General features: G+C 45.4%; 1 protein-coding gene across 1 annotated transcript in view; it reads left to right on the top strand.

The window, feature by feature from the left end:
- Positions 1-27993, top strand: part of ANK3 (ankyrin 3) — a 309147-nt gene extending 281154 nt beyond the window's left edge. The window contains 12 exon segments of the mRNA XM_032231543.1: positions 234-5083; positions 5085-7899; positions 9123-9197; positions 10327-10458; positions 10932-11075; positions 14001-14091; positions 15134-15515; positions 17156-17317; positions 20103-20186; positions 20312-20368; positions 23808-23890; positions 26341-27993. Of these exon segments, the coding sequence (XP_032087434.1) occupies positions 234-5083; positions 5085-7899; positions 9123-9197; positions 10327-10458; positions 10932-11075; positions 14001-14091; positions 15134-15515; positions 17156-17317; positions 20103-20186; positions 20312-20368; positions 23808-23873 (8858 nt within the window). The 3' untranslated portion in view covers positions 23874-23890; positions 26341-27993.

Below are 27993 nucleotides of genomic sequence, written 5' to 3'. Positions count from 1 at the left end.
ATTTTTGATTATCCACAATTACACGGCTCATTCCTATTTTCTCCCCTCCTGTTAGCCATTGATTGTTACCTATTTCATTCTGATTCATACGAACAATTGTATTTGCTTTTTTTGTAATATTACAAAACGTTTACTGACCAATTTTCTTCTCTGGTCTCTCTGTTTTTCAACCATTTTTGTTGATTTTTACGTTTTATATATCTCTATATATTATTTTGGTTTAACCATTTAAGAAACAGTTGAACGGAGTGCCACGGCTACGAGATCCCTACCCACCACCTATTCCTACAAGCCATTCTTGTCCGCAAGACCCTATCAGTCATGGACCACAGCACCCATCACTGTGCCTGGACAAAGCAAATCGGGCTTCACTTCCCTCTCCAGCTCGTCTTCTAACACACCAACCGCTTCCCCACTAAAGTCAATCTGGTCGGTTTCCTCTGCTTCGCCCATCAAATCCACGCTAGGAGCCTCCACCACATCTTCCGTTAAATCCGTTAGTGACGTAGCTTCTCCAATTAGATCCTTTCGGACAATCTCGCCTATGAAAACCATGGTTTCCCAGCCTCCCTATAATGTCCAAGTCTCTCCCGGGGCCTTTGTCAGAGCTCCTACGGCCACGGAAGCTGCTGGTTTGAAAGGACTGGTGTCAGCCTCTGTGTTCCCCACTCGGACATCACCTGTGACCACAGCCGGGTCTCTCTTAGAGAGGTCATCCATTACCATGACGCCTCCGGCATCTCCCAAATCTAACCTTAACATGTATTCTTCGGGCCTGCCATTTAAGTCCATCATCACCTCAGCCTCTCCTCTCTTGTCTTCACCGTTAAAATCGGTGGTGTCCCCTGCTAAATCAGCAGTTGATGCCGTGTCACCCTCTAAAGTCACAATGGCTGCCTCCCCTGGGAAACACATGGTTGGGCACACAGAGGTGGCCATGGTGAATGGATCCATATCACCTTTGAAATACCCATCTCCCATCAGCTTGATCGGCAGTCCCAAGGCCACAGCTGCCTTTCAGGAGAAGATGGGGGTGGCAGCCGCTTCTGCAAGCTGTGCCGTTAAAACAGCCGGTGACACAGTTGAGAAAATGTTGCCGGCGACTCCTACAAAGCCATTTTCTCCCCTCAGGTCGCACGTGTCTTCGACTCCGTCCGCCTTTCAGTCAATCAGAGCTCCTTCCACGGGGGTGCTCTATACGTCTCTCGGGTCAATCTCAGCAACTACCTCGTCAGTAACTTCATCAACCATCACGGTGCCCGTCTATTCTGTAGTCAATGTTTTGTCAGAACCAGCACTAAAGAAGCTCCCCGAGTCACCTTCCCTGGCCAAATCAGCAGCTGCCTTGCTCTCGCCTCTTAAAACATTGACTACAGAGACATGCGCCCAATCTCCCTTTAACCGAACCTCATCTCCCGTCAAATCATCTTTGTTCTTAGCACCCTCCGCCCTTAAGTTGTCCACATCTCTGTCTTCTAGTCAGGAGATGTTAAAAGATGTGGCTGAGATGAAAGAGGACCTAATGAGAATGACAGCAATATTGCAGACAGATGTAATGGAGGAGAAGGCATTCCAACCAGAACTGGCCAAAGAGGGTAGGATAGATGATGAAGAACCTTTTAAGCTGGTTGAGAAAGTGAAAGAGGACCTAGTCAAAGTTAGCGAGATACTGAAAAAAGATGTCTGTGTAGAGAATAAAGCCAAACTCTCTCAGAACGATAAAGGACAGTCCTCTGAGGATGAATGGGTAGAGTTCAGTGCAGGTGAGATTGACGAAGCCAAGCGACAGGGCATGACCATCCCTCCTCTGACCATCCCAGAAAAGGTGCAGCTCAAAGCCAAGGCTGTCTCTGAAAAGGATTACAACCTGAGCAAAGTCATTGATTACCTAACGAATGACATTGGCAGTAGCTCCCTGGCGAGTTTAAAGTACAAGTTTGACGACGGGAGAAGGGAAGGGGAAGAGAGGCAGAAAAGGGTCCTAAAACCAGCCATTGCGCTACAAGAACATAAACTCAAAATGCCGCCAGCCTCCGTGAGGCCATCCACTTCTGAGAAAGAATTGTGTAAAATTGCCGATTCCCTTTTTGGAACGGACACTGTCTTGGAGTCCCCTGATGACTTTTCCCAGCACGATCAAGATAAAAGTCCTTTGTCCGATAGCGGCTTTGAGACCAGGAGTGAGAAGACCCCTTCAGCCCCGCAGAGTGCAGAGAGCACGGGGCCGAAGCCCCTTTTCCATGAGGTGCCGCTCCCTCCGGTGATCACAGAGACCAGGACTGAAGTGGTGCATGTGATCCGTAGCTATGAACCCTCACCTGGGGGAGAGGCCTCTGAGCCTCATGCAGAAGAGCCTCCCTCGCCCAAAGTGGTTAGCACCTTTATGGAGCTGGAGCCCCGGCCCAACGGGGGCTCCCTCAAGGGGAAGGTCAATTCCTTTCAAGTGAAGGCCAGTAGTGAAGACGAGTGTGCCCTGGCTAAAGGGGTCCGGGTGAAAGAAGAAACCCACATAAGTACCACCACCAGAATGGTTTACCACAAACCTCCATGCACTCAGAGCCCTTCCGAGAGAATAGAGGAAACCATGTCTGTCCAGGACATCATGAAAGCTTTTCAGTCGGGACGGGACCCTTCCAAGGAGCTGGCAGGTCTGTTTGAGCATAAGTCTTCGGTCTCCCCAGAGGCTGGCAAATCCACTGAAATGTCATCCCAGCCCGCAGAGAAGGACTACAAAATGAAACCCAAACTGGAGCGTATAATAGAGGTCCATATTGAAAAAGGTAATCAGGCTGAGCCTACCGAAGTCATTATTAGAGAAACCAAAAAGCATCCAGAGAAAGAAATGTATGTATATCAGAAAGACTTGTCACAAGGGGATGTGGAAAAGCAGGAGGCTCTTCCTTGTTCGGATGAACAAGGTCAGCCTGAAGAAGAAGAACTGACAGCCGAAGAGTCCCTCCATTCTTATTTGGAATCTTCTAGAGTAAACACTCCTGTCTCCCAGGAAGAAGACAGTCGCCCTAGTTCTGCCCAACTTATGTCTGATGACTCGTACAAAACCTTGAAGCTTTTGAGTCAACACTCAGTAGAATACCATGATGATGAGTTGTCAGAACTAAGAGGGGAATCTTACAGGTTTGCTGAGAAAATGCTTCTCTCAGAAAAGCTAGATGTGTCTTACTCAGACACAGAGGAGTCAGTTACTGACCATGTCCCCCCCCTTAGCTCAGACTTTCAGGGGCCTGATAAACGATCCAGAGAAAAAATAGCCCCAGTGTCCCCACAAGACATCCTCACCAAAATCTCTAAAGAGATATCAGAAAATGGTGTGGGTAAAATGTCAAAAGATGATCCTTATGAGAAAGTGACAGTGTTGCATTATTCCGGAGATGTTAGTAGCCCAAAGCATGCTATGTGGATGCGTTTTGCCGAGAACAGATTAGACAGAGGTAGAGAAAAGTTGATGTATGAAGACAGGGTGGACAGGACGGTTAAGGAGGCAGAAGAGAAGCTGACTGAAGTCTCACAGTTCTTCCGGGACAAGACAGAGAAACTGAACGATGAACTGCAATCACCGAAGAAGCAGCAGAAAAGGAATGGGAGAGAAGCTGGTGTGGGCCTTAGATCAGCAAGCAGCAGCCCAGAGAAGGTGACTGCTTTTGAATCACAAGGCGACTGGGCAGGAGGAGGAGGAGTCTGTGCCCAGGACGGGAAGGGCTGGCCAAAACCTGAGGAGAGGAAGGCAGCCAGTTTGCCCAGCAGCCCAGAGAGGCAGATTCTCTCTCACCCAAGAAAGGACTTGAAGGGAGCAGCTCAGAAGAGCAAAATCCCAGAGGCTCTGCCAACTGGGTTCCAACTGAAGCAATCCAAGCTCAGCTCCATTAGGCTAAAATTTGAACAGAGCCTGGGCTCTAAAAGTAAGGAGATGCTTCCAGAGGAGAAAAAGCTGGATGCGCCATCTAAGATCCCAGTGAAAAAGTTGCAGGACAGCAAGCTCCCAGTCTCTCAGTTCTACTCCCGAGAAAAACAGGCCAAAGAGATAGACCTGGTGAATGGGAACTTAACATTGCAGAAGGAACCTCCTGCTGGCTGCTTCCAAGATGGCCCCAGGGGCAAAGGCAAAGTTATTGAGGATGCACCTCCCCTGAAGGTCCCCAAAGCCAAGGATGAAATACCAAGCAATACCGTTTCTGCCCTTGCAGAGCAAAAGGTGAAGGGCTTGGCCTATGGTGCCAGTGCGGTGCCTGTCCCAGCCAAGGGGCACTGGGATAAAAAGATTTATAGGACATGGGAAAGTCCTGGGACATCTTCCCATAAGGCCCAGAGAGAAAAACTTTCCCATGTGCTTGTGCAAGATGTAGTCAATGAAAACCAGATTGACCCTCTTGAGACTAAAGATCTGGCCAAATCTGGTGAACTGATCACTGTGACCGAATATGAACAGAAAGTGTCCACAAATGGATCAGGTTCTAAGGAGGTGAAGGAAGTGACTGTAAAGTCTCCATCCAAAAAGGTGCTTTATAGAGAATACCTTGTCAGAGAAGGGGACTATCCCACCGAAGTGAGGGATAGGATTGCTAAGAAAAAAGAACCAGTGATGGCAGCCCATATTCCAGAAAGTGTGTCAGAAGAGCAAAGTATTTTGGTGGGTGGTGTTCCTGAAGGACAGCCCCCAAATGCACGCCACGAACTGCCAACTCGCGTGCCCCACGTCAGAATGGATAAGGAAAAAGTAGAGGGACAATTTGATGGGACTGAACAAAAGAAAGGGGTAGAATATAGTCCAACCAGTACCAGGCAACTCAGTTGCTTCCAGTTAAGTCCTCCTCAGGGGGAGGCAAAGTCATCCCCCAGTAAGACGCCAGACTCCTTAGAAGTTAGTCCAGGGAAACTGTCTCCCGCAAAGAAATTTGACCTGATGAAACCCTCCCCTTTAGCCACAGAGGACGCAGCGAAGGAGATAAAAACACTCCCTGTTTACGTCAGCTTTGTTCAGGTAGGGAGGCAATATGAAAGGGAGGTGCAGCAAGGAACGATCAAAAAAATTGTAAGCCAGGAAAGTAAGACAGTGCAAGAGACGAGAGGGGGGGTTTTATACCACCAGGCCACAGAAGCAGCTCCCCTCCCCCCAAGGTAGCCCAGAGGATGACACCTTAGAGCAGGTGTCCTTCATGGACAGTTCTGGGAAAAGCCCCCTAACCCCAGAGACACCAAGCTCAGAGGAAGTGAGTTACGAGTTTACCTCCAAAACACCCGATTCACTCATCGCTTATATCCCCGGCAAACCCAGCCCAATCCCCGAGGTGTCGGAGGAGTCAGAGGAGGAGGCCGAAGCCAAATCCACCTCCATAAAACAGTCGCCCCCAACCGAGCAAGAGCTGCCCAATAATAACTTGGACAGGGAATCTAACAAAAGGCCGAAGGGAAACCGGGTGGCCTACATTGAATTTCCACCACCTCCTCCATTAGATGCTGATCACTCAGAACCAGAAAAGCTGCGTCCCTCCTCTGAGAGCGACATGGAGCTGACAGAAGTCAACCTTCAGGATGAACTCGAAAGGCGTCAGCTGGCTGAACCCGTCATCCGCGTTCAACCCCCTTCTCCTGTGCCGCCAGCAGAAGATCTGAGTGACTCCAGCGATGACGAGTCTCTGTATCAGCCCGTTCCCATTAAAAGATACATGTTTAAACTAAATGATATCGAAGATGACTGGAAGGAGGCCACCACGCGCAAGTTCTCTGGAACGGAGGCCAGAAAGGCCAATGAATTTGATTTGGCCCTTGAATCCCCCCAGAATGATGTGGCACCCAATGGGAACAATGACCAGTCAATTACCGAGTGCTCGATAGCAACCACTGCAGAATTCTCCCACGATACAGATGCCACCGAAATTGACTCTCTTGATGGGTACGACCTGCAAGACGAGGATGATGGGCTGACCGAGAGCGATTCTAAGCACACCTATCCAGCAGTAGAAACTAAAAAAGATCTCTGGGTTACTGAAGGCATCTTGAAACAGACTGACAGAAGTTTTAGCCAAAGTAAGCTGGAAATTATCGAGGAGGAGGAAAAAGTCAGCTCTGAGGAAAAGAAGAAACCCTTATCCAAATGTCCAGCAGCTGAAAAAAATGTCGATAAGGCCGAACAAAAGTCGGGGGCGCAGTTCTTCACTTTGGAAGGCCGGCATCCTGACAGGACCGTGTTTCCTGACACATATTTCAGTTACAAAGTAGATGAAGAGTTTGCCACCCCTTTTAAAACCATAGCAACCAAGAGCCTAGATTTTGACCCTTGGTCCAGTAACCGTGGGGATGATGAAGTCTTTGAATCCAAGAGCAGGGACGATGACACCAAGCCTTTTGGCCTGGCGGTGGAAGACAGGTCTCCAGCCACCACCCCAGACACGACGCCAGCTAGGACGCCGACAGATGAAAGTACCCCAACTAGTGAGCCCAACCCCTTCCCGTTTCATGAAGGGAAGATGTTTGAGATGACTCGCAGTGGCGCAATTGACATGAGCAAGAGGGATTTTGTTGAAGAAAGACTCCAATTTTTTCAGATTGGTGAGCATACTTCTGAAGGGAAGTCAGGGGACAAGGGGGAAGGGGATAACAATAAAGTCACTGCCATCACACAGCCACAGTCAGGGGACAAAACAGTAGAGAAAACCATAGAGAGAGAAGTAGAAACACCAACAGTTGAACCTAAGCTCATCCTCCAGGCCAGTGGAGATGGCATGGAAGCAGCACCTGGTTGTAGCTCACTGGAGAAGTCGTCCGTGGCGCTTCACGCTTCTAAAGTTGATTCCAAATTGCGTACACCGATTAAAATGGGCATTTCGGCTTCCACCATGACGCTGAAGAAAGACATGTCTGGGGAAATGGCAGATAAGCTAGAGACGATGACACCAGGGACTCAGGGGTTAGACCGCGAAGTGGTAGAGGAGGTCGCAGACACAGCTGCGCTTAACCAGACCAGCAGTAGGGAAGCAGAAAAGTATGATTTTCCAAAAGATAATTTTAATAACAACAACAATTTGGACCCATGCACCACACCTACCAATCACCTTACTTGTACAGTAGTGCTAAATGAACACGTTGAGTCCAAGTGTCCCACCCAGAAAGCTAATCCAATGAAACATCCTTCAGCAAACGGTCCCGGTGCAACCCAAAGAGACTGTAAGCAGAAAAGACCCAGAGAGCAGCAGGCGCCCTCTGAACCAGTCGGGAATCAAGCACGCTCCCGGCTTCCCGTAAAAGCCAAAGGAGCTGTGCTGCATAGCCTTAGCCAGACCAGCAGGGGGAATCATGTCAGGGAGGCCAGGAAAGTTGACCCAAGGAAGCCGTGCAGCTCTTCTCCACCCATAGAGGGTAGGTCTAAGATCCCCATAAAAAACACAGAGAGGCATAACTTGGCCTTAGCTAGAAAAATGCCACCCGTTCAAAGCCAAGGGCAGATAGAGAGAAGCAAGGCCAACTCTTTTCCTTCTAAATTACCATTAAAGGTAAGATCTACCACCACCATCACCATCACTGCTGCAGCTGCAGCCGCAACAACTGTTAAAGCAAAGCAAGGTCAGCTTAGGGAGGTATGTAAACATTCTATTGAATATTTTAAGGGAATTAGCGTTGAGGCTTTAAAGCTTGTCGACCGACTATCGGATGAACAGAAAAAAATGCCACCAGGAGTGTCTGAGGAGGTGGAGGAGGAGGAGGAGGAGGAAGAAGAAGATAGTACCTCAAGAACCACATCCCTGTCTGAAGCCACTCAAGTTTTCCAGCCATCCATTGCAACGAAGCCCGCTAGAGATATGAGAACAGAGGCAGCACCATTAAAATCAAAGATTGAAAAGTCCGACAGTGACAGGAGGAGGAGGAGGAGGAGTAAGAGAAGGACTGGTGAGAATGGAGGGAGTCAGGTTTCTGGAGCTCTCCGGGCTCACCCTGTGGAAGCCAAGCCTAGTTTGTAAAACTTTCAACTTGTTGATCTTAGTGCATGAACTGTTGTGATTGCCTGTGTAGTGACTTCCTCTAGTTCTCATTCTGTCATTGTCATCTCTGTGTTTTGTCTTTTATGCTCTTCTTTCTCTCTTTATGTGAAGTCTGTATAGTAGATAGCTAGGGACGCATGCCGAAGACATTCATATCAGCCCCAAGATGCTCCCGTAGAGTAAAAATTGCCCTTTGTCAAAAGAAAGAATTTCTTTCATTCTTTAGTTCCTGGTGGGCTATTCCCCCCCCCTTCCCTCCACCAGTAATTAAATCATGTTATATACAGCTCATTAGATAGATTGTCAGCATGTTTGGTTCCATTTACACAATATTTACATCATGTAGATGAACACTACTAGCCTTTCAAAGGGGAAAGTTCCAGATCTGCGAATCTGCATGTGTGTGTGTATGTATGTGTGAGTGTGTGTGTGTGTATGTGTTTTCGTAGATTTTCACGGGTGTAGGTATGCTGGTCTTGTTGTATTTGGGTCTTTTCCTGTGCAAGATTGAGATTGTCTTGGCAACGTTTTGGCAAGGTCTCACTTGCCATTTTCAGGCTGATGTTTTCAGCTTAAAGCATGATCGGATCTGCCGTCTTTCTATAAATCTGACGATACCTCCAGCCTACCAGACATCTGGAAACCATCCCTAGTCAACAAATGAGCCCCACCCACCACCCAGGCCATTACAACACAAAATAACTACGGACACACAGCCAGCACCAATCAGCACCAATCTACCAATCATGATACATTCACACATCCAATCAATCCACTTATTGAACAAAGCCAGCACTCCACACCCACCACCACGATTTATAGAAAGACGGCAGCTCTAACCACGCTTTAAGCCGAAAACACCAGCCTGAAGATGGCGAGTGAAACCTCGCCGAAATGTTGCCAAGACAATCTCAATCTTACACGGGGAAAAGACCCGAATACAACAACACCAGCATACCTTCACCCGTGAAAATCTACGAAAACATATATATTTTAAAAAAGAACCAAAAAAGGGCATTCCATTCTTTTTAGTAATTGGACTAAAAGCACCTATTAAAATAGTGTTTAGAGTTTTGTTAGTCAGTGCTGAGAACCCTTTCACCCTTTTAATAGAAGCATTGTAAATCACAGGTCCCCAGAGCCCATGCGAACGGACCGATATAAGGATGGCAATTGTGGCTGATCACCTGGGACTTAGCTGGACAGGTAAGATTTTGGAATATTCTGGTGCTTTAGAAACTAGCAACCTCGAAGAGGCTCACCTTGTTGTTTCTCCCTGGATGTGTGTATCCATGGGTTGATGGACAGAGGAGGGCAGGGTGAACTTATTCCTTCCAGATCCCTCTACTCTGCTCTTCAGATTAGAGAGATTAAGAAAATGGGAAAGAGCAGAGTTCTTGGAGCTCCTGGTATTTTCAAAAATAAATAATAGAGCTGGTAAAAATGGGCCTGTTGAGTTGATGCTTCCATTGATGCCTCCATGTCCTTTTTGTGGGCAGCAGTGTAAGTGATATTACCTTTTTCTAGATGATGTTTTGTCATCTCAATCCTGTCTGCAGCCCTGGGATTGCATGGAGGCTTCCCTCCAAATGCTACCCAGGTTAAGGTCAGCTGAGACTAGATAAGGGCTGCTACAACTGGGACAGTTGCTTGCATCACATGGAATCTTCCCCTGTGACTTTGGTATCTCCTCTCTTGCTTCAGATGTGTAATAGATCATCACAATAGCCAAGTAAGCCACAAAGCTTCCTATTGGGTGTTGGAAGCTGCCCGGTTGGCATTCATCTCAGATACGGAAGGGGACGGGTTGAGCATTGCACTTGGATGGGTGGGAATTATCCCAGATGAGTCCATTCATTTTGCCCTCATTCTGGCCACAGCAGACATCCTTCCAATTCTGGTCCTTTGATGCAATGGAGCTGGGTTGTGATGATGACAGGGAAGCCTCTGGTCTCGGCTTTGGATTTGGAAACCTGGAGTCCAAGCCATAATGTTGTATGTTTGGAGGTTGTCAAGGGCTGGCCTCCCTCTTCCTGGACCATTGTTCCTGTCCAGACTGAGACCAACAAAGTAAAAAGAACTTAGAATGGAGAGAAGACCCATAGCATTCTTAGTCCCTCTTCCTGAGACTGGAACTCAAAGCTGTCTCTGAAAGTGGCTCTCCTTATTTTCTGCCTACACTCTTTGGCCTTTAAGGTGTGTTGGGAAGTTTAGGCTGAATTTTCTGTGAATAAAAACTGGTATCATTTGATGTCAGAAATACATTTGATTTTTACACAGGCTATTCAAATAAAATACGAGTAATTCTTTTTCTTCTCTCTTTTCCACAATGTAGAACTGGCAAGAGAGCTGAATTTTTCTGTTGACGAAATTAATCAGATTCGAGTGGAAAACCCAAATTCTTTAATTGCTCAGAGCTTCATGTTGTTAAAGAAATGGGTTACAAGAGATGGAAAAAATGCTACAAGTAAGTTTAAGATTTGTGTAGAAAGGGCTGCATCTTGAAGTTCCTACAAAAAGAATGCAGCTCCTTGATAGGTGACAGGCTCAGGAGTATGTCTGTGAATGAGCAGTCATAGACCAAATCCCTCTGTGTCCAGAGTGCTTATTTTCTTTATCCAACAACCTTGGTCGTCCAACCTTCATGCATGTATAATATTGGAGAGAGACACCACATCTTGGAGAATAAGTTGCCACTGTTAAGTTTTTTTTGATTAATGCAGCATTGTGCGTTCACTGATCAAAAGACATACTGGGATTTGATAAATAAGCAATTCAAAATGTACAGGGCACTGCAGCTCATGTGCTCCCATTTCTGATATTTAGTTGATGCCTCCTCTACGCTTCCGATGGGATCGGTGAATCCACAGGCCACCTATCCAAAGAATTCAAAGTTGCACACAAGAATTTTAATGTGTTTTGTCCTTTTCGCCCCCACAGCTGATGCCTTAACTTCTGTATTAACAAAAATCAATCGGATCGACATTGTAACTTTGTTGGAAGGACCAATATTTGATTATGGCAACATATCAGGCACCAGAAGTTTTGCAGATGAAAATAATGTATTCCACGATACTGTTGATGGTAACTGAGTTTATTTCATTTTATGTATTTTTCCCCCCAAGTGAGTAACAAATATATATGTTTTTGATTTAATAATATGGGACTTTGAGACTTTTTGTCCACTTAAAATACATTTTTACTTAGCAAGATAGGATTTGGGGTATGACTAAACCACCAAAGGTTCACTTGTTTTGAATTAACAGAGTTGCAAATAGCTTCTGTAGCCCTGAGGTGCGATTGCAAACTTTGCTGTTGCATTCTGAAACCTCCCCTAATTGGGCAATGAAACTCCAGTGTTCCAATTCTGTGTTCAGAGTTTTTCTTGAGGTTGTTAACCAAAGTTTTGCTTTCAAACATGGAGGTGCAATCAAGAACAAGTTACAGCAATTACTTTTTGGCTTTTGACATGTTGCTAGGCTGCTTACAAAACACTGTGCTGGCCTGAACATGCAAGATGAGTGTATATGCATGTGTCCACTTGCATATGCATACATCCAAGAATCCATGTTCTGGGGTGCTGCCTCCTGGGGGAAGCATTCGCTGCCTCTGAGCTGCAGGGTTCACCCCTACATCGCTGCAGTGCAGAAATATAAGTTCTGTGGACATTTTAAGAAATTTGTTCTTGAAATGTGGCTTGTGCTGTTCAATCGTGAAAGAGGTCTCTTCCCTCTAAAAAGAATGTGCTTCTCTTGTTTTGCGTTCTGTCCTTCCTCTTCTCCAAGCATCTCTAAAGCTCCTTGTCCTCACCAAGACCAGACTGTATCTTAACTTTCTCTCCGTGGATTCAGAGAACCAACCAAGCAACCAAGCAACCAACCACCATTATAATTAATGCACGTCGTTTCCGGATGCCATGCCTCAGTGCTGAACTTCCCCATTTTTGTCAGATGGGTTAGCCTAATATTTACCTGTGGGATTGTGCTGTACCATTCATTTGCCATTTCATATCTGTGCTGAAACTAAATGCTAGGACAGGCATGGTCAATGCGCAGACTCCTGCAATGTTCTGTACTCTGACTCTTGTCCTGAACACTGGGAATAATTTTCTGAGAAGCACACAGTGCTACAGTCGATGGTCAGGTTGATATGAGCCATGGTGGTGCAGTGGTTAGAATGCAGTATTACAGACTAACTCAGCCCCCTGCCAGGAGTTTGATTCTGGCCGGCTCAAAGTTGACTCAACCTTCCATCTTTCTGAGGTCGGTAAAATGAGGACCCAGATTGTTGAAGGCAATAGACTGACTGTTAACTGCTTAGAGAGGGCTGGAAAGCACGGTAGAGAGGTATATAAGTCTAAGTGCTATTGCTATTGCCATGCTTCTTTCTTGTAAATGTGAGGACACATTCATTGATCCCCTTGGAAGGATGTGGAACCTTCTCTAATATTTAGAGCAGAGGTCTCCAAGCTTGGCAACTTTAAGATGCGTGGACTTTAACTCCCAGAATTTCTCAGCCAACAGGAGAGACCCCGATTTCCACATTTTGGGATTCACCTTGATTAGAAATTGACAAGAGAGGAACCTGCTGCGTTGGCCATTCCTGTCCTGGGGAACAATGGTTCCTTTGTGTTCATGCTTCTCCTTCCCTTTTTCTTTATTTGATCTCAGTGTTTCTGATTGTACCCGTGTCACCAAGATCGCCTGTGTCTCCAAGATCACCAAAGTCTCCTCACTCATCACAATACTCCCATCTCTAGAGTTACATGGTTCCTGGAGTTGATCTATAGATTCTCTTCCCTCCCCATCCCCCCACCCCGAATAGTTTGTCTTTTCCTGTCGTAGGTCAAGAATTACCTTTTTCTGTCCTACCTGAAATTTGTTTCTATTTTCTACATCGAATCTATTCACAAAGGGCACTGACTAAACTGAAGTCTTTGAATCCAGTGTAGCACAGTAATCATTATGTGTGGTGTTCTTAGGTCAATATTAAAAGGAGATGCCTATACTAAAAATGAAGGCAATTTTTAAAATGCGTGTAAAATATTTGCCTGTCTTGCAGGCAGCCACTTTATTTTTTTTCTTCCATTTAACAACTGTGAGCCATAATGAAAGCAGAAATGATTTGTTATGGTGCAAATCACCATTATTCATGTGTGTGTGTGTGTGTGTGTGTGTGTGTAGTTGTTGAACAAAAATTGAGATGCTATCCAGCTGATTGAGAGATAATCAAAGAAGCTGTGATTAGAAACACAAGCTGCCGGTGTGTGTGCTGTGCTCCCAGTTCTGCTGGCTTCAGTTTTGTTGTGTTCTCTGTCCCATTCCCAATTCAATTGTTCTTGCCGTTTCATGCCATTCTCATGTTCTAAGTACTCAGCCATTCTGAATGCTTGATTTTATGTTCCTCCATTCTTCATGGCAATCAGTCCAAATGTGCTGTCTTCCTTAGGTTACCCCACCTTTCAAATGGAACTGGAAACCCCCCCTGGGTTGTGCTTCGCGCCACCCAGCCATTTCCATCAAGATGATTTGGCTAGCGATTTCTCTAGCATAGAATCACCCTTTAGAACTCCTAGTAGACTGAGTGATGTCTTAGCAACTTCACAGGGAAACCTAGAGGAGACGGCCGCAGGACCTCCCGTGGTCATTGAAGAAGACATCTCCCTGGAAGACGGCAGATACGATTACTCGGTGCCTCTAGAAGGAGCCTCTAAAGACGGAGGCCAAAACCCCCTGGAAGAAATCCACCTTAAGGATTATCCTCGCTATCTGGGTAGCTATGCTGGAATGCAGACGCCAAGCGATAGTAGTCAACCCTTAGTGAGGACTGAACGCCACGAGAGAAATTGGTCTGGTGCTGATGAGGAGCCGACGGACAAAAAGCTTAAGTCTCTCTTTGAAGATATTTGCCTTGAAGAAATAGCCGAGTCTGAGGAAATGACAGAAGAGAAAGCCTTGTCTATACTTAAGTATGTGCAGCAGGCCGAACAGGAAATGTCTTCAATTGCAGGTTGGCAGAATGAGGCCCCCCGAGTGAAGGTGGAACCGACGTCTTCAGGACGCAGAATAAGTGGAGAGTTGCTAAATCGATTGGATGACAGGTATGGAGCCATAAGGCTGATACAGCCAAGCCTCAGATTGATCCCTTCTTCTGCTTTTCCCATGTGATAGACAGTTGTTTTTTTTTAAAAAAATACTTAATTTAATTTGTTTCCTGCTAGTTGGAAGCATGTAAACATTTGACATTTGAAAAGCAGGGACCAATAGCTTTAAGTATTTAGTTAATGATATTTTATAGACAAAGGGTGATGTTCTCAAGACATAGCAGTACATTGATATTTAGGGCAGTGAAATCAAAACCAGCACTTCAACATCCTCATTCAAAGTAGAGATAGAAAGAATTCTAGACGGAGACTGAGTGTAGCTCTCAAAGGATTTTTAAAAAGCTCAAATATGAGAGAGAGGGAGGGAGGGAGAGGGACGGAAGGAGAGGGGGAAGAGAGAAGGAGGGAGAGGGAGGGGGAGAGAGAGAAGGAGGGAGAGGTGGGAGAGAGAGAAGGAGAGAGGGAGAAGGAGGGAGGGAGAGAGAGACAAAGACAACCAGGCTCTGGGGAGGCCATTCCAAAGCTCCAGAATGATCACCAAGGGTTCCTGCTCCTTGTGGATGTGCCTACAACATCTGGCAATTTTATCAGGATCTTGTTAGCTGTTCCAATAACGTTGGGAACACAGAGAGATAATTTCAAAAGCTGTAGGCTGTTTCCACAAGAATCCAGGATCTGTGTGTCAATATCCTTTGGGGGAAAATCTTTCTTCCTTGTGGAGCTTGTCTGCTTTTCAAAAGCACCTTGCCATTCTGGAGCCAGAGGAGCAAGACTAGAGCTCACCTTGCTCAAGTCCAGATTTTATTTCTGAAGAGGATCACAATGATCCTTCAAGGCTCGTATTGGCTGGATCCATCCTGTGGCACATCTGGAATGATCTCAACTCCCAGAGCCACAACTTGTAGATAATGACTTGCCTAGAGCTGCAGTCTCGGGTTTTTCTGAGTCAGAAATGCCAGCCTGTTGATGAGCAGCTATGGAGAGGTGATGCAATGATACCATGACTTATTTCTTGGGTTTGGCTCTTCCTCTCTTGCAGCCCTGGTCAATGCAGAGATTCTATTACCTCATATTTCAAAGGGGAAGCAGGAAAGCTGGAGACCAACGGGAGCTACTCGGAATCCACGTTAGAAGCAAAGGGGAAGACTTTTGTCCAGGACTCTGTGAACAGCCAAGGAAAACAGAGCGACAAGGAAACTGTGAAACCAAAAATGCAAAGCTCTCTGCGAACTGAGCAGCAAACAATCTCATTAACATCCCACCACAAATCCTTGCAAGAGGCAAGCAAGCCAGCAGTTGATACACCTAAAACCTCTGTGCCTGTTAGCATGAAAAAGACAAGCTGGAATATTTCTGACAGCAGCAAGCCAAGGTCAAAAGCTCAGGAAGATGATGGGACAGCAGCTGCTTCAGAACAAAAGGTATAAAAGCCACAAACTTTGATTTGCTCAGGGAGGAGGGGACAGGCCATCTTTTGCCACCCATTCTTGCTTCCTCTACAGCTGCTCCTCCCTCCATGTCTCAGGGCCGAGGGATCAGCTGCTGCATGCCAGGGACCCTTGTGTGGCCATGTGGGAATCAGTTCCCCCTCCCCATTCATTCTCCAAACTCCCTGATGACCTTGATTAAAGCCAGATTCTCAATGTGTGGATCAGGGTTGAAATCCAGCAGGTTCTGGAGAACCGGTAGCGGAAATTTTGAGTAGTTCGGAGAACCGACAAATACCACCTCTGGCTGGCACCAGAGTAGGGTGGGAAAGGAGATTTTGCAGTATCTTTCCCCTGCTATGCCCACCAAGCCACGCCCACCAAGCCACACCACGGCCACCAGAGCCGGTAGTAAAAAATAATTGAATTTCACCACTGGTGTGGATACACAGATCAATGAGATGCTTGTGCCCAATACAAAACTGAGCTGAGACCCATCAGTAAAAGTCCTACAAAGGGCAGGAAATATATATAAGATGCATCCATCTGCCAAATGCCATCAAATCCTAGCTTAGCCCATTTTGGGGTGGCAGAAATCCCTAGAAAGTTCTTCAGTTGAGTAGCAACTTACTTACTTCCAGCTTGAGGGTGGATTCTCCATGCAAATAGTGCACTTTTCAGCCATTCTTTCCCATGACAGAATATACATTGTTGGCTGGGAAAATATACATAAGGCTGGATGGGAGAGCTAAAGCATAAGGGACTATTTTACCTTGCTGTTCTGCAGAATTAAGCAAAATTCTTGGTATAACTCAAATTTGAAACTGCTTTTTCAAGTAGTTTTCAAATCTTGTTTAACAACAACAACAACAATGTGCTACTAATCTTAGTTTGGTCTAGAAAGAGGTGGGGGCGTTGGGCATATACCACTGTGAGACTAGCTTGAGTTTTGGAAAAAATAGAGCTGTTGCTATAACATGAAAGGATCTTTGAGGGTAGCAAGGAATAGTGGGGCAATGTGTAAGAAGGGCGTGTCTGCACTCTGGTCCCTCCTTCCTCATAAAAAGCTTGTAGACACAAGAATTTACAGCTGTTGCAAGCATGTGCAACTCTGTTTTTTATGCCGTAAATGATATGAGGCAAAATGACACACATTCCCAGCATGGTAGTTGAGGGAGGTGAATCTAAATTTGGGGGAAACCATTTTCCCTTTCTTCTGTCAGAGTTTGTTGCAGCAGTCACATCCAGAAAGCAAACACAGATAACTGATTCAGCAGGATTCATTAAATTCTCTTTATAGGTAATATAACACATGAATAAATATACAATACCAAAAGCAGGTTTTCCAACTTGGTAGCAAATACAAGCAAACATAGGCAGAGGAGAGAACAGTTTCAGTTTCTGTTCAGAACAGCAGACAAGTTTAGAGCTCAGCACAGACTCAGATCCTCAGAGCTAAGCCATGTTCAGGCTCCTTGCTGTTTCCTTGTTGCTCACACAGCAAATACTGTTTCAGTTTCTAAACAGTCTCCATTGTCTGACCTGTTGTCATGTCTAGCCAAACAGTCACCATTGGCTGATCTGTTGCCTATTCCAGTCTATGAATATTCATACTCTGACATCTTCTTGCTCAGATTAATTTTTATGTTTTCAATGAGCCAGTAAAAATGTCCTAAAACTACATTTATCAGGAGTTCAGTGACAGTGACAGTGAATGTGAGATTCAGAGTGATTCAAGTTCAGGTGAAGAGCAGAGGATCATTACGAGGGTTTATCGCCGGCGGTTCATTCTGAAGGTATTGTGCGGTATTGGCATGGAGTGGATTTGGACTGCAGTGCGGATAGTGTGGCTCACCATTAGACACTCTCTTTGTATTGTCCCTTGCACAATCTGTAGATCTGTTGGGTGGACCTACCAGATTGCAGTCTGGGTTGTTGCTCATAATCTCATCCTTTGTTGCATGGCTGTATATGCATGACTCTAAATGCACTGGAATGTAGTTGAATACCCTACATGTGTTCAACAGTGGTATAGTAATTGGGGGACGCTACAGATGGAAAGATAAAGTCAGGGGAAAGGGTCAAGCTCTTTGGGAGGCCCTCTGCTTGTCTGTTGCATTGAGAATCAGCAGCCAGTCTGTCCCACAACCAGGGTTGAAGGATTCCATTATCGATCCTGCTTGTGTTTGTCCATGCATAGTTGATGCCATTTTGCCTTTCATCTTAAGAGCCAAAAGGTCCTGAATCAGCCCCATAGCTTAACCAACTACACTCTCAAAACAAATGTGTTAACTCAATTTCTCATAACATTCTTCTTGATGTCTGCCTCAAAGCCTCTTGTGTAAATACCAGCACACACAATTACTGCTGTTGAACAGTAAAGAATACTGTGAGCATTAAGGGTGGGTAGAAGATTATTACAACACCTCCATCCAGAACTTGTCATCTCCAAATCACAATGTAAACAGAGATACTGGACCTCTTCCAGTTTTGTGCCATTGTGGACCTGTTTGGGCTTTGCTCCCAATCCAGTTTGACAGGAATCCTGGGGACTTCCCAATTTTCCTAAGGCTCCTTGTGAAGGTAGTTCTGAGGAAGCTGATCTGTTTGTTGTAGGTTGTGACGCTGATCTGCTGATGCCGTCGGGATAATCATGATGATTCAAGTTTATATTCTACCTTGTATGAACACTCAAAGTTTGTTCAGCTTTCCCCAGAGTTGTCAAGAGATGGAGTAAAAACAAGGACACAGAAGAGTTTGTCTTCATTTTAGCAACATAAAGACAAGGTTATCAATTGTCTAATCTTTCTATGTGGCTAATTTAGTCCGCAGCCATCCTGGTATTGTTTAAGGCTCTTAAAACTCTCATCATTCAGTGTTTTGCCTAATGCGATGATGCTTCCCATACAATGAAATGTCTTGCACAAGTGTGATTGTGTGCTAAATAATTAGATTAGATTAGATTAGATTAGATTGTTTATTTGTATGCCGCCCTTTTCCCTGGGGGGACTCAGGGCGGCTCACAATCCAAAGGAAGGGGGGGAAAACAGACTTTTACATATAAGACAGTACATGATTAAAACGCAACATTCATACCATTCGGGTGGGTTACAATCTTTAGTCCCAGGCCTGACGGGATAGCCAGATTCTAAGGGCTGTGCAGAAGGTCTGGAGGGTGGTGAGGGTACGAAGCTCCACGGGGAGATTGTTCCATTGGGTCGGGGCTACCACCGAGAAGGCTCTCCTCCGCGTGGTGGCCAGTCGGCATTGGCCAGCGGATGGAACTCGGAGGAGGCCTAAACGATGAGATCTAATGGGTCGTGTGGAGGTGATCGGCAGTAGGCAGTCTCTCAAGTACCCAGATCCACTACCATGAAGGGCTTTATAGGTGGCAAGTAGCACCTTGAAGCGTATCCGGAGATCAACAGGTAGCCAGCGCAGCTCGCGGAGGATAGGTGTTACGTGGGTGAAGCGAGGTGCACCCACAATCGCTCGCGCGGCTGCATTCTGGACTAGCTGAAGTCGCCGAATACTCCTCAAGGGCAGCCCCATGTAGAGCACATTGCAGTACTCCAGCCTAGAGGTCACAAGGGCACGAGTGACTGTTGTGAGAGCCTCCCGGTTCAGGTAGGGGCGCAACTGGTGCACCAGGTGAACCTGGGCAAATGCCCCCCTGGTCACAGCTGACAAATGGTGTTCGAAAGTCAGCTGTGGGTCCAGGAGGACTCCCAAGTTGCGGACCCTGTCTGAGGGGTATAATGTTTGACCCCCCAGCCTGAGAGATGGAATATTTGCCAAATTGGCGGGAGGGAAACACAACAGCCACTCGGTCTTATCCGGGTTGAGCACGAGTTTGTTAGCCCTCATCCAGTCCCTAATAATAACCAGTTGGAGCTTCTCTTTAGATAAGTGGGGAGCCTTATCTGCCCAAAGTCATTGGGAATAAAGCGGCTCTTGTTTTTTTTAAAAACTCATCTTGGGAGAGATTCTGGTGAGCTGTTTTTCATGAAGAACTAATCTTAGTTCAAGGTACTAGGTAGGACCAGCGCAACTAAGCATGGGCTTCTCCTGAATAAAGAGCCAGAAAATTGTACAAGTAATAACTTTGTCTTCAAAAAAAGATTTATGGAGGATTGAGATGGCATCAGGGAAGAATTATTTCAGAGGAACAACTTCTCAGGCCTATCAAAAGGAAATAGTGATTGTGCTCTATAACTTCCTGGATGGAGTTTCTACAAAGCCTTCTCCAGGGGTTTAGCCCCAAGTTTCCTAGACAAATTTCCTACATACATAGCACCAACCATGGCATAAATTGCTCTCCAGAGTGGAAAGACTGGCCCCTGTTTCCTGAAAGCAGCAGCCACCCATAAATGGCCTTTGACAACATAAGTATATCTTCAGCATGATCCCCAGAATCAAAACTATGAATCATGTGTCCCAAGACACTCTAGATGTCTGGCCATTGTCTCTAACAAGAAAATCTTGCCTGGCCTGGCATGAGTTTATTGCTTGGACTGGTGTTGAAAAGCAGGAGGTGGCCCCAAGTGAGCAGGGCTAACCCTTTGACCTGTTCTCTACTAGGGTGAGGAAGCCAAAAACATTCCAGGTGAATCAGTCACGCGAGAGCAGTTCACGGACGAAGAAGGCAATACCGTCACCCGAAAAGTAATTCCATTCTGCAGATTCATTTTTCTCCTTCTTTCTTGAGTCCTAAATTATGGATTCTTTGTCCTTCCGTACTCGGGCTGAACCCATATCGACTTTTGTTTTTCCTATGTTATTTCTCACAGGTTACCCGGAAAGTATTAAGACGCCTTGTTATCCCACACATGAAAAAACCTATCAGGGTAATGAAAGAACTGAGCGGGGTGCAGTGGTCCCTCTACGCTCAAAACGCAGTTGAATGGCTGGTGGCTTGCCAATTAACCTCTGCCGCCCCCCGCCCCCCCCGGTCCCCGCCAAGGCAAAATGCTTGTGCTTTTAGCAAGTGGTGTGCCTGATCTGAAAGGAGAAACTCTCCTGTGCCTCTGTGTTTGGCTGCTCTTTCACCCTCTGGCTCCAAAGGACCATCCCCAAAGCCCTTCTGGCTAGTGGGCCTTTACTAGCAAAATAACCCTCTCTCAGGCTCTTCCCTGTGGGTGCTTTTTTCTTTCCATCTTCTGCCTCCTGGTCAGTTTCATCTACCAAAGGAAGAGAAAGTTCTGAAAATTTTCTTTGGTACTAACTAAGAGGACTTGGGGGTGGGGCATTGAGGGTGCAATTTTAGGCTAAACTTTGAGTGACAGTGGTGCAGTGGTTAGAGTGCAGTTCTGCAGGCTACTTCCGCTGCCAGCAGTTTGGTAGTTTGAATTGCACCGGGCTCAAGTTTGACCCATCCTTCCATCCTTCCAAGGTGGGTAAAATGAGGAGCCAGATTGCTGGGGGCAAGAGGATGACTCTGTAAACTGCTTAGAGGGGGCTGTAAAAGCCCTATGAAGCAGTATATACTGTAAGTCTAAGTGCTATTGCTAAACCTTCCAAAATGAGTCCCCCCCCCACCCCATAGATACTGCAGGATGTGCACAAGTTCAGTGTGGCAAGTGATCAAGAGTCCAAGCATGAAACAGATTCTGAGCCATCCAGTGGTTTTCAACTCCTGGAAGCCACATTGGTATTTTTCCCCTTGACCCATTACATGACCTGGTTTTTCAAGTCCAAATGGATATCCGATTCACATGTTGTCTTCCCTTCTCCCAGAACACCTTTATTCTTTCTCCCAGTGGATGAGTTTTCACACTCAGGTGGCCATCAAGTTTTATATCAACTGGGCAGAAAGATTTTATGTTTTAAAAGAAGACATTCAATCTTTCTAATCACCTGTCTTCTTTTAAATAATAAGGTATACATGACCGCACAAGGCCCAGGTTCTCACCTGGATGCTACTTTTGACAAACTGGAGGAATATTGAGCCTAGGACTTAATAAACAAAGGCTGTTGCTCATCCTTGAAAAGGAGACCACATGGTTAGTACTTTCCTTACCTCTTACAATGACACCAGTCCACCAGAAAAGCTAATCAGATCAAACAGCTTTTGAGATTGGCTGCTGGCCTTGGCCTCTGGCACTAGGAGTGAATTGGGAGAGGTCCATGGACCATCAAAGGCAAAGAGAAGAGGGCAGATCCCGGGGATGCTTGATGGATGTGGGGTTCAAATGCTCCTTGGGGAGATGCATACCTAACTATGCATCCACTGGCTATAGCAAGGGAGATGGTGTGGCTGTGGGTGAGACAAACATATCTGCCTGCCAGACATCCAGCAGACAGAGCTGTAATCTCCATCTTTCTCTGTCACCTTCTGTTCTTGGGAAGATGCTCCTTACACCTGGAATCTGAAAACCCCGGGGCAGAACAGGAAATGTCTTTCCCCATGGCTATCGGGCCCACACTGCTTTGGAGTTTGCCCTGGTGACTTGTCAATCTAACATTGAAGTAAAAACAATAATTAAAAGGGGTGCGTGTTTTAATTAGGGAGCAATGGCAGGATGTGAAAAAGAAGGACAGATGCATCAGGTTGCATGAAGTGAAGATTGCAAAGATTTGCAAGAAAAACTAGTAACTGTTTACAAACAAATCAGGACAGGGAGGAAATGAATATATTTTTTTGGAACAGCAGAAGCAGCATTGAAATTTAAGAATCTGTCCAAGGTCTAAACTTTCTGTACCAGCCTGATCTGATTGTCCCTAATTCTCCAAGGGTTTTGGGGATAATTGTCCAGAATCACAGGCCTGGTTCAGAAACCTCCTAATATTTTAAGCCCTCCACCCCACTCCCAGCCAAGACTCCATGGAGTTCCCCACTTCTTTCCCACTGCCTCTCAGAGGGATTGGACCTCAGGGTTAGAAGTTGTAGAAGACCTAAATGTAAAAAGCTACTCCAATAAAATCTTCCTCAAAGCTAGTACAGCTAGTCCTCAACGTACGATCACAATTGAGCCCATTTATGTTGCTAAGTGAAACATTAGTTAAGTGGCTTTTGTCCCATTTTACATTCTTTCTTGCTGCAGTTGCTAAGTGAATCACTGCAGTAGCTACCTTAGTAACCTGGTTGTTAAGTGAATCTGGCTTCTCCAGTGACTTCGCTTGTCAGAATATTGCAAAAGGACACTGCAGCCATCATAAATATGAGTCAGTTGCCAAACATCTGAATTTTGATCACACGACCATGGGGATGCTGGAGTGTGAAAAATGGTCATGTCACTTTTTTGTTGCCATGAGTTCAAATGATCATTAAACGAACTGTTGTAAGTTGAGGACTACCTGTAACCCTGGATATCCATCTTCTATATTCCTTCGCAAAATGCAGCAAAACCTCAACTGAATGGACAGTTGGGGTGGAGGAAATGGAATTGATAACATTGATGTAATTGATATCCTTTGGGTAATTGTCAATGGTTTTCCCTGGTTTGTCTGCGTTGTCTGCCCTTCTTACAATTTTCTCATTAATGGCAGGGAATAGAGACAAATGACACAAAGGAACATGATGGTGGAAGTGATGCACTTGCTATAAATTAGATCAGTTGTCTGGAATGTTGTGAAAATCATGGCTTTTCTCCACTATTTAGGGATGAAGTCCAAAACAAAAACAAAATGCCCATTGCACATGCCGTCTGCTGGAGGTCTGAAGAATCAAGGTTTTGACTGTATTGCTAAGCTGTGAATTTTGAAATGGAAATATATATATATATATATATATATATATATATATATATATATATATATATATATATATATATATATATATATATATATATATACACACACATACATACATACATACATACATACACACACACACACACACACACACACACACACACACACACACACACACCTTTGAAGGACTTTTAGTATCTTTATTGCAGATAGGTTTTGCTTTGGCAAATATTCCCTTTTCCCAGTTCCCCCTTTCATGACTAATCTACTTATTTTAAAGCTTGGACCTTCCTTAAATCAGCAGAATTTGGCTTGCAAAGGGTCTGCTAACTTGGAATCACCCAGCATGGGATATTTGTAAAGTGGGGGAAGGAGAAATGAAATATTTGGAATTCTGTTCGAACTTATTTCAGGATGATGAGCCCGGAATGGTGCTATATGTGTCGTCATCACACATGTCGTCATCTTTCGCTGCCAGCTACTCATCTTTCGCTGCCTCCTCAATGGTTTAGTACTGATCCCCTATCTTGTATAATTGCTATGATGAGATCCTCCACTTGGTGTATGATAGTGTGTCCTCTTTTTTTAAAACAGGGAGAAGGGTGTAAAGTGAAAATGAAAAAAGATGCCCGGCATGCAGAGAAGACGACCTACTCATAACAGCCAAACAGTGAATGGTCAGTTGGATGTATGACTCTTGTATTCTTAATTCTTGGATTGAGCAATGAAGAAATCTTTGCGAAGCAATGAGAAACTCGGAGCTTATTTCCTTGGCTTAGCAATTTTTGCAGGGTCCTTCCATCGTTGGGCTGATCGTTGGGCATCATTCAATGAGATGGGGGCCCTCTGGGTACAGTGAAAAGAACACCCAGAGAGAAGGGAGGGTTTTCTGGAGTTGTTACAATAACAATCACAGCCATGGCTGTTCTCTTAAATATTAATTTTCTGGATCGCCTACAGCAGGGGTGTCAAACTCAAGGCCCGCAGGCCAGACCCAGTGTGCGAAGTGCTTAGATTTGGCTGCGGGGCGGAGGTGGGTTGCTCCCGGCATTACTGCCAGTTCGGTGCATGCAAAAATTTTGCAAGCGCACACCTGATTCGTGCTCTGCGTGCATGCACATTTGCACAGAAATACATCTGCACATTTGCACACTGTTAAAAAAGGGGGGGGAAATTAAATTTGTGCAATTACAATTGTTCTCCACATGTGAAAATCAAGATGGCGGCCCCATAGGAGAGCTGGTTCGGGGGCATGGCAGGCCTGGGTCGCTGCCGGTTCCAGCAACCCAGGCCGCCAAATCACTACTGGTTCAGCCGAACCGGTAGGAACCCACCTCTGCTGCAGGACCACCCTGGAAACAGCAAATGACTGGCCCATGGTGCTTCTGCCAGCGAAAATGGAGCTGGAGTGAGCCGTGTGCAGGCTCTGTTTTCGGCTGTGAGGGCTTCCTGCAGCCTTTTGCCAGTAAAAATGGAGCCTTCCCGGGCTCTGTATATGCTGGCAGAGGACTGTAGGATGTTGAGCTGGTCATGCCCTCCTCAGCCACACCCACCCTGGCTTACTTGGGCCCCAAAGGTCAGACACAACCCTGATGCGGCCCTCAATGAAATCAAGTTTAACCCCCAGCCTACAGGAACCAAGAGAACTTTGGATTTGTTCGATTTCACTGATTTTATCTTTATGCAATGAAAACCACCCCTCAGATACCAGCTTTGGCTTGCTTCACTCTAGGCAATACTTAGGGACGCAGTGGCTCAGCAGCTAAGATGCTGAGCTTGTCGATCAGAAAGGCCCGCAGTTCGTCGGTTCGGATCCCTAGCGCCGCATAACGAATGAGCTCCTGTTACTTGTCCCAGCTTCTGCCAACCTAGCAGTTTGAAAGCACATAAAAAATGCGAGTAGAAAAATAGGAACCATCTTTGGTGGGAAGGTAACAGCGTTCCATGCGCCTTTGGTGTTGAGACACGCCGGCCACATGACCACGGAGACGTCTTCTGACAGCGCTGGCTCTTCAGCTTTAAAACAAAGATGAGCACCACCCCCTAGAGTCGGGAACGACTAGCACATAAATGTGAGGGGAACCTTTACCTTTTTACCTGAAGATGGTTGGTGGGAGAGCAATCACATGCTGCAACAGAAAAGGCCCATTTTCTAGGTTGACAGGGCTTAATTGGTAGAATCTGAAAGGAGCCGAAGCTGCCTGATCTGACAGATACGATGGGGGACAGGCAGTCCTTCTACGCCATTTAAGTTTAGTCATCTACTAAGAGCCTGATCAAATATGAGTTACATTTTGTAACCTACAAACCAGGTAATTTCTAGCTTGGAAAATTTTGTTCTAATCTCATTTGTTTACTTTAAGCTCATTGACTTGGGAAACATTTTCCTGAACAGGTGGCTGAACACCAAGCTTGTTTAACCAGCGCAGGACTTGAAAAAAAACTGGATTTATGTCTTGCTCTGGCTATGTTTCTGTTTTGTTCCAATATGGCAGCTGGGGGTGGGTAATCCTTGAACTTTAAGTACTAGCCCTCTTGGGGGCAAAGTGGTGGGGGGGAGAAGAGGAGAGAAATGAGGAGTGAAAAGGGGAGAGAGGAGAGGGAGAGAGGAAGAGAAACTTGAGAAGGATAACAGAAGGAAGAAAGGAGGTAAGGAGGGGGAGGAGAGAGGGAGAAGAAAGGGATGGATAAAGTATAAATATGGTGTATGGAGAGCAGAAGAGCCAATAATTGTTTTTTGGGAGTTGTTGGTAAGTTGAATTGATGTAAACATTTAACAATACAATATGATGTTGGTTATGTAATAGTATACATGTGGTTATATGTTATGAAAATGGAAAAATAAAAAACTATAATCAGAAAAAAAAGTACTAACTCTCTTGGCTCTGGAGAACCCTCTTGGTGGCAGCTGTAACTCAAGAGGTCTATGGGCAGCTGGAGCTGTGGTCCAACATGGCCCAACCTGGGACAGATGAATGGGTCAACGCAGTGGGGGCTGTAGGGTGGGCCTTCTATTTTATGGAAGAGATGCGGAAATATTATTTGCGGTTGAGAGGCTCTATGCTGTTCTAACACCGGTATTCTTTTTCTCTTTCTCTCTTCTCCATCCTTTTCCACGGGACCCAAGACTGTGTGCTTTTACTGCCAGTATTCTAGAGAGAAACTCAAGGACGAATGAAATCCAACAGGAATTATCAAGTCATGGACAAAAGTGTGTGTGTGCGTGTGCGCGCGTCTGTGTGTTTGCTGCTTCCACACATTAACCGCATGGTTTTTATGTGACGAACACAACAAAAACAAATTTAATTTAGCATGAGCCAGTTCTACACAAGCATGGAAACCCACATTTCATTCACACCATTGGAGAGGATGCAGCGAGAGAAGAAAGGACGGATGTCCAGGGTGCTCCTAAGCCATGGCTTCACTGAAGCAAGGCAAAGCCATGGCGAAACTGAGGAATTCCTGTTGTGAGAGATTTTCAAGTGACACTGGAGAATGGTTCAAACGACCGAAAGGCACTAAAAATTATTAAAATCCACAACAGCTCGCCTTATTTTTCTCAGACCCAAACTGTCAGGGTACTAAAATACACCTTTGTTTTTTTGGTTTTCATTTTTTTAAGACAACAACAACAACAAAGACTAACATTGCTTGTCTCATTGTAAATAACACTGTGTAAATTCTAAAGCGAAGGAGAGGATCCAGGCTGAGCAGGCACTGCCTCCTAGCTCACAAACTGGATCCTGCGTTTGCGTTGGACAGAAATCAGTGTCTCGGAGGGCCGTGACACCTGCCGAGGTACTCTGGATGTACCTTCACAGATTCTTGTATATTTAGCGATTATAATGTTTGTATATGCAAAAAAAAAAAAAAGGCTAGCTTGATTTTAAAAAAATCTTTAAAATCTGCTGCAAATTTAATGATTCCTAAGATGGGGAAATCTGAAGTTCTGGGAAATCAAGGATTCTCTCCGGAGTACTGATATTTTGATGCATGCGTTCCGCCTTATTTTGATGAACACTTTTCCAGTTTTGCAAATATATTAGATGGCGACGTGAGAGAGGGGATCCGGGGGGGGGGGGCGCAGTTCATCAGGGCACAGCTGCTAAGGGAGGCCTCCTCATTTCTGCTTGCAGTGGGTGGAAGATTGAGGCCGCCCTGGGCACGGCGGCTGTTTGGGAGCCGGGCTGCTTGTGGGAGCCTATCCATAACCTTTAAACACAAAAGGCCCTCATCTAATGTTTGTTGCTCTTGCCAGTTTTTCTGCTGGAAACGATCTCAAACTTAACAGAAACCATAACATATACAGTAGTTGCTTTTGCAGAGGGGGGGTTGCTACCTGTCCTGCTTTCCACTGGGGGAAATGCTTGCAGCTTTTGGCAGTTTGGGGTGATGCTCTTGGAAGCGCCAGTGGGGGATATTTAAAAAAAGGGGGGGAAAGGAAGGAAGAGAATTTCTTAGCTAACAAGAGTGGCAGCACGCTGTAAAAATATTACTATATTGTGTACTGGCTCTAAGATGTAGAATCTTTCAGGAAGCCAATCGTGTAATCATCCTAGCAGATTAATAATAGGTTGTTAAGGCTGCTGTGTTTTAAAGGGCATTTTTATTTGGGTTTTTGGTGAAATACTTTTAATTTGTTAATTATCTTCATATGGAAACAGGATTTGTTGATAATAGCTCTAATTACATATGTATGAAAAAACAACAACAACCCACCAACACTGGATGATCTAGTTGATAATTTAAGCATAAAATAAATTGTGTTAAAACACTTCAA

This window comes from Thamnophis elegans, chromosome 15, assembly GCF_009769535.1.
Source record: "Thamnophis elegans isolate rThaEle1 chromosome 15, rThaEle1.pri, whole genome shotgun sequence".
Lineage (NCBI taxonomy): Eukaryota > Metazoa > Chordata > Lepidosauria > Squamata > Colubridae > Thamnophis > Thamnophis elegans.
Note: the sequence above shows the minus strand (reverse complement) of the source record. Positions and strands in the feature narration are given on the sequence as shown.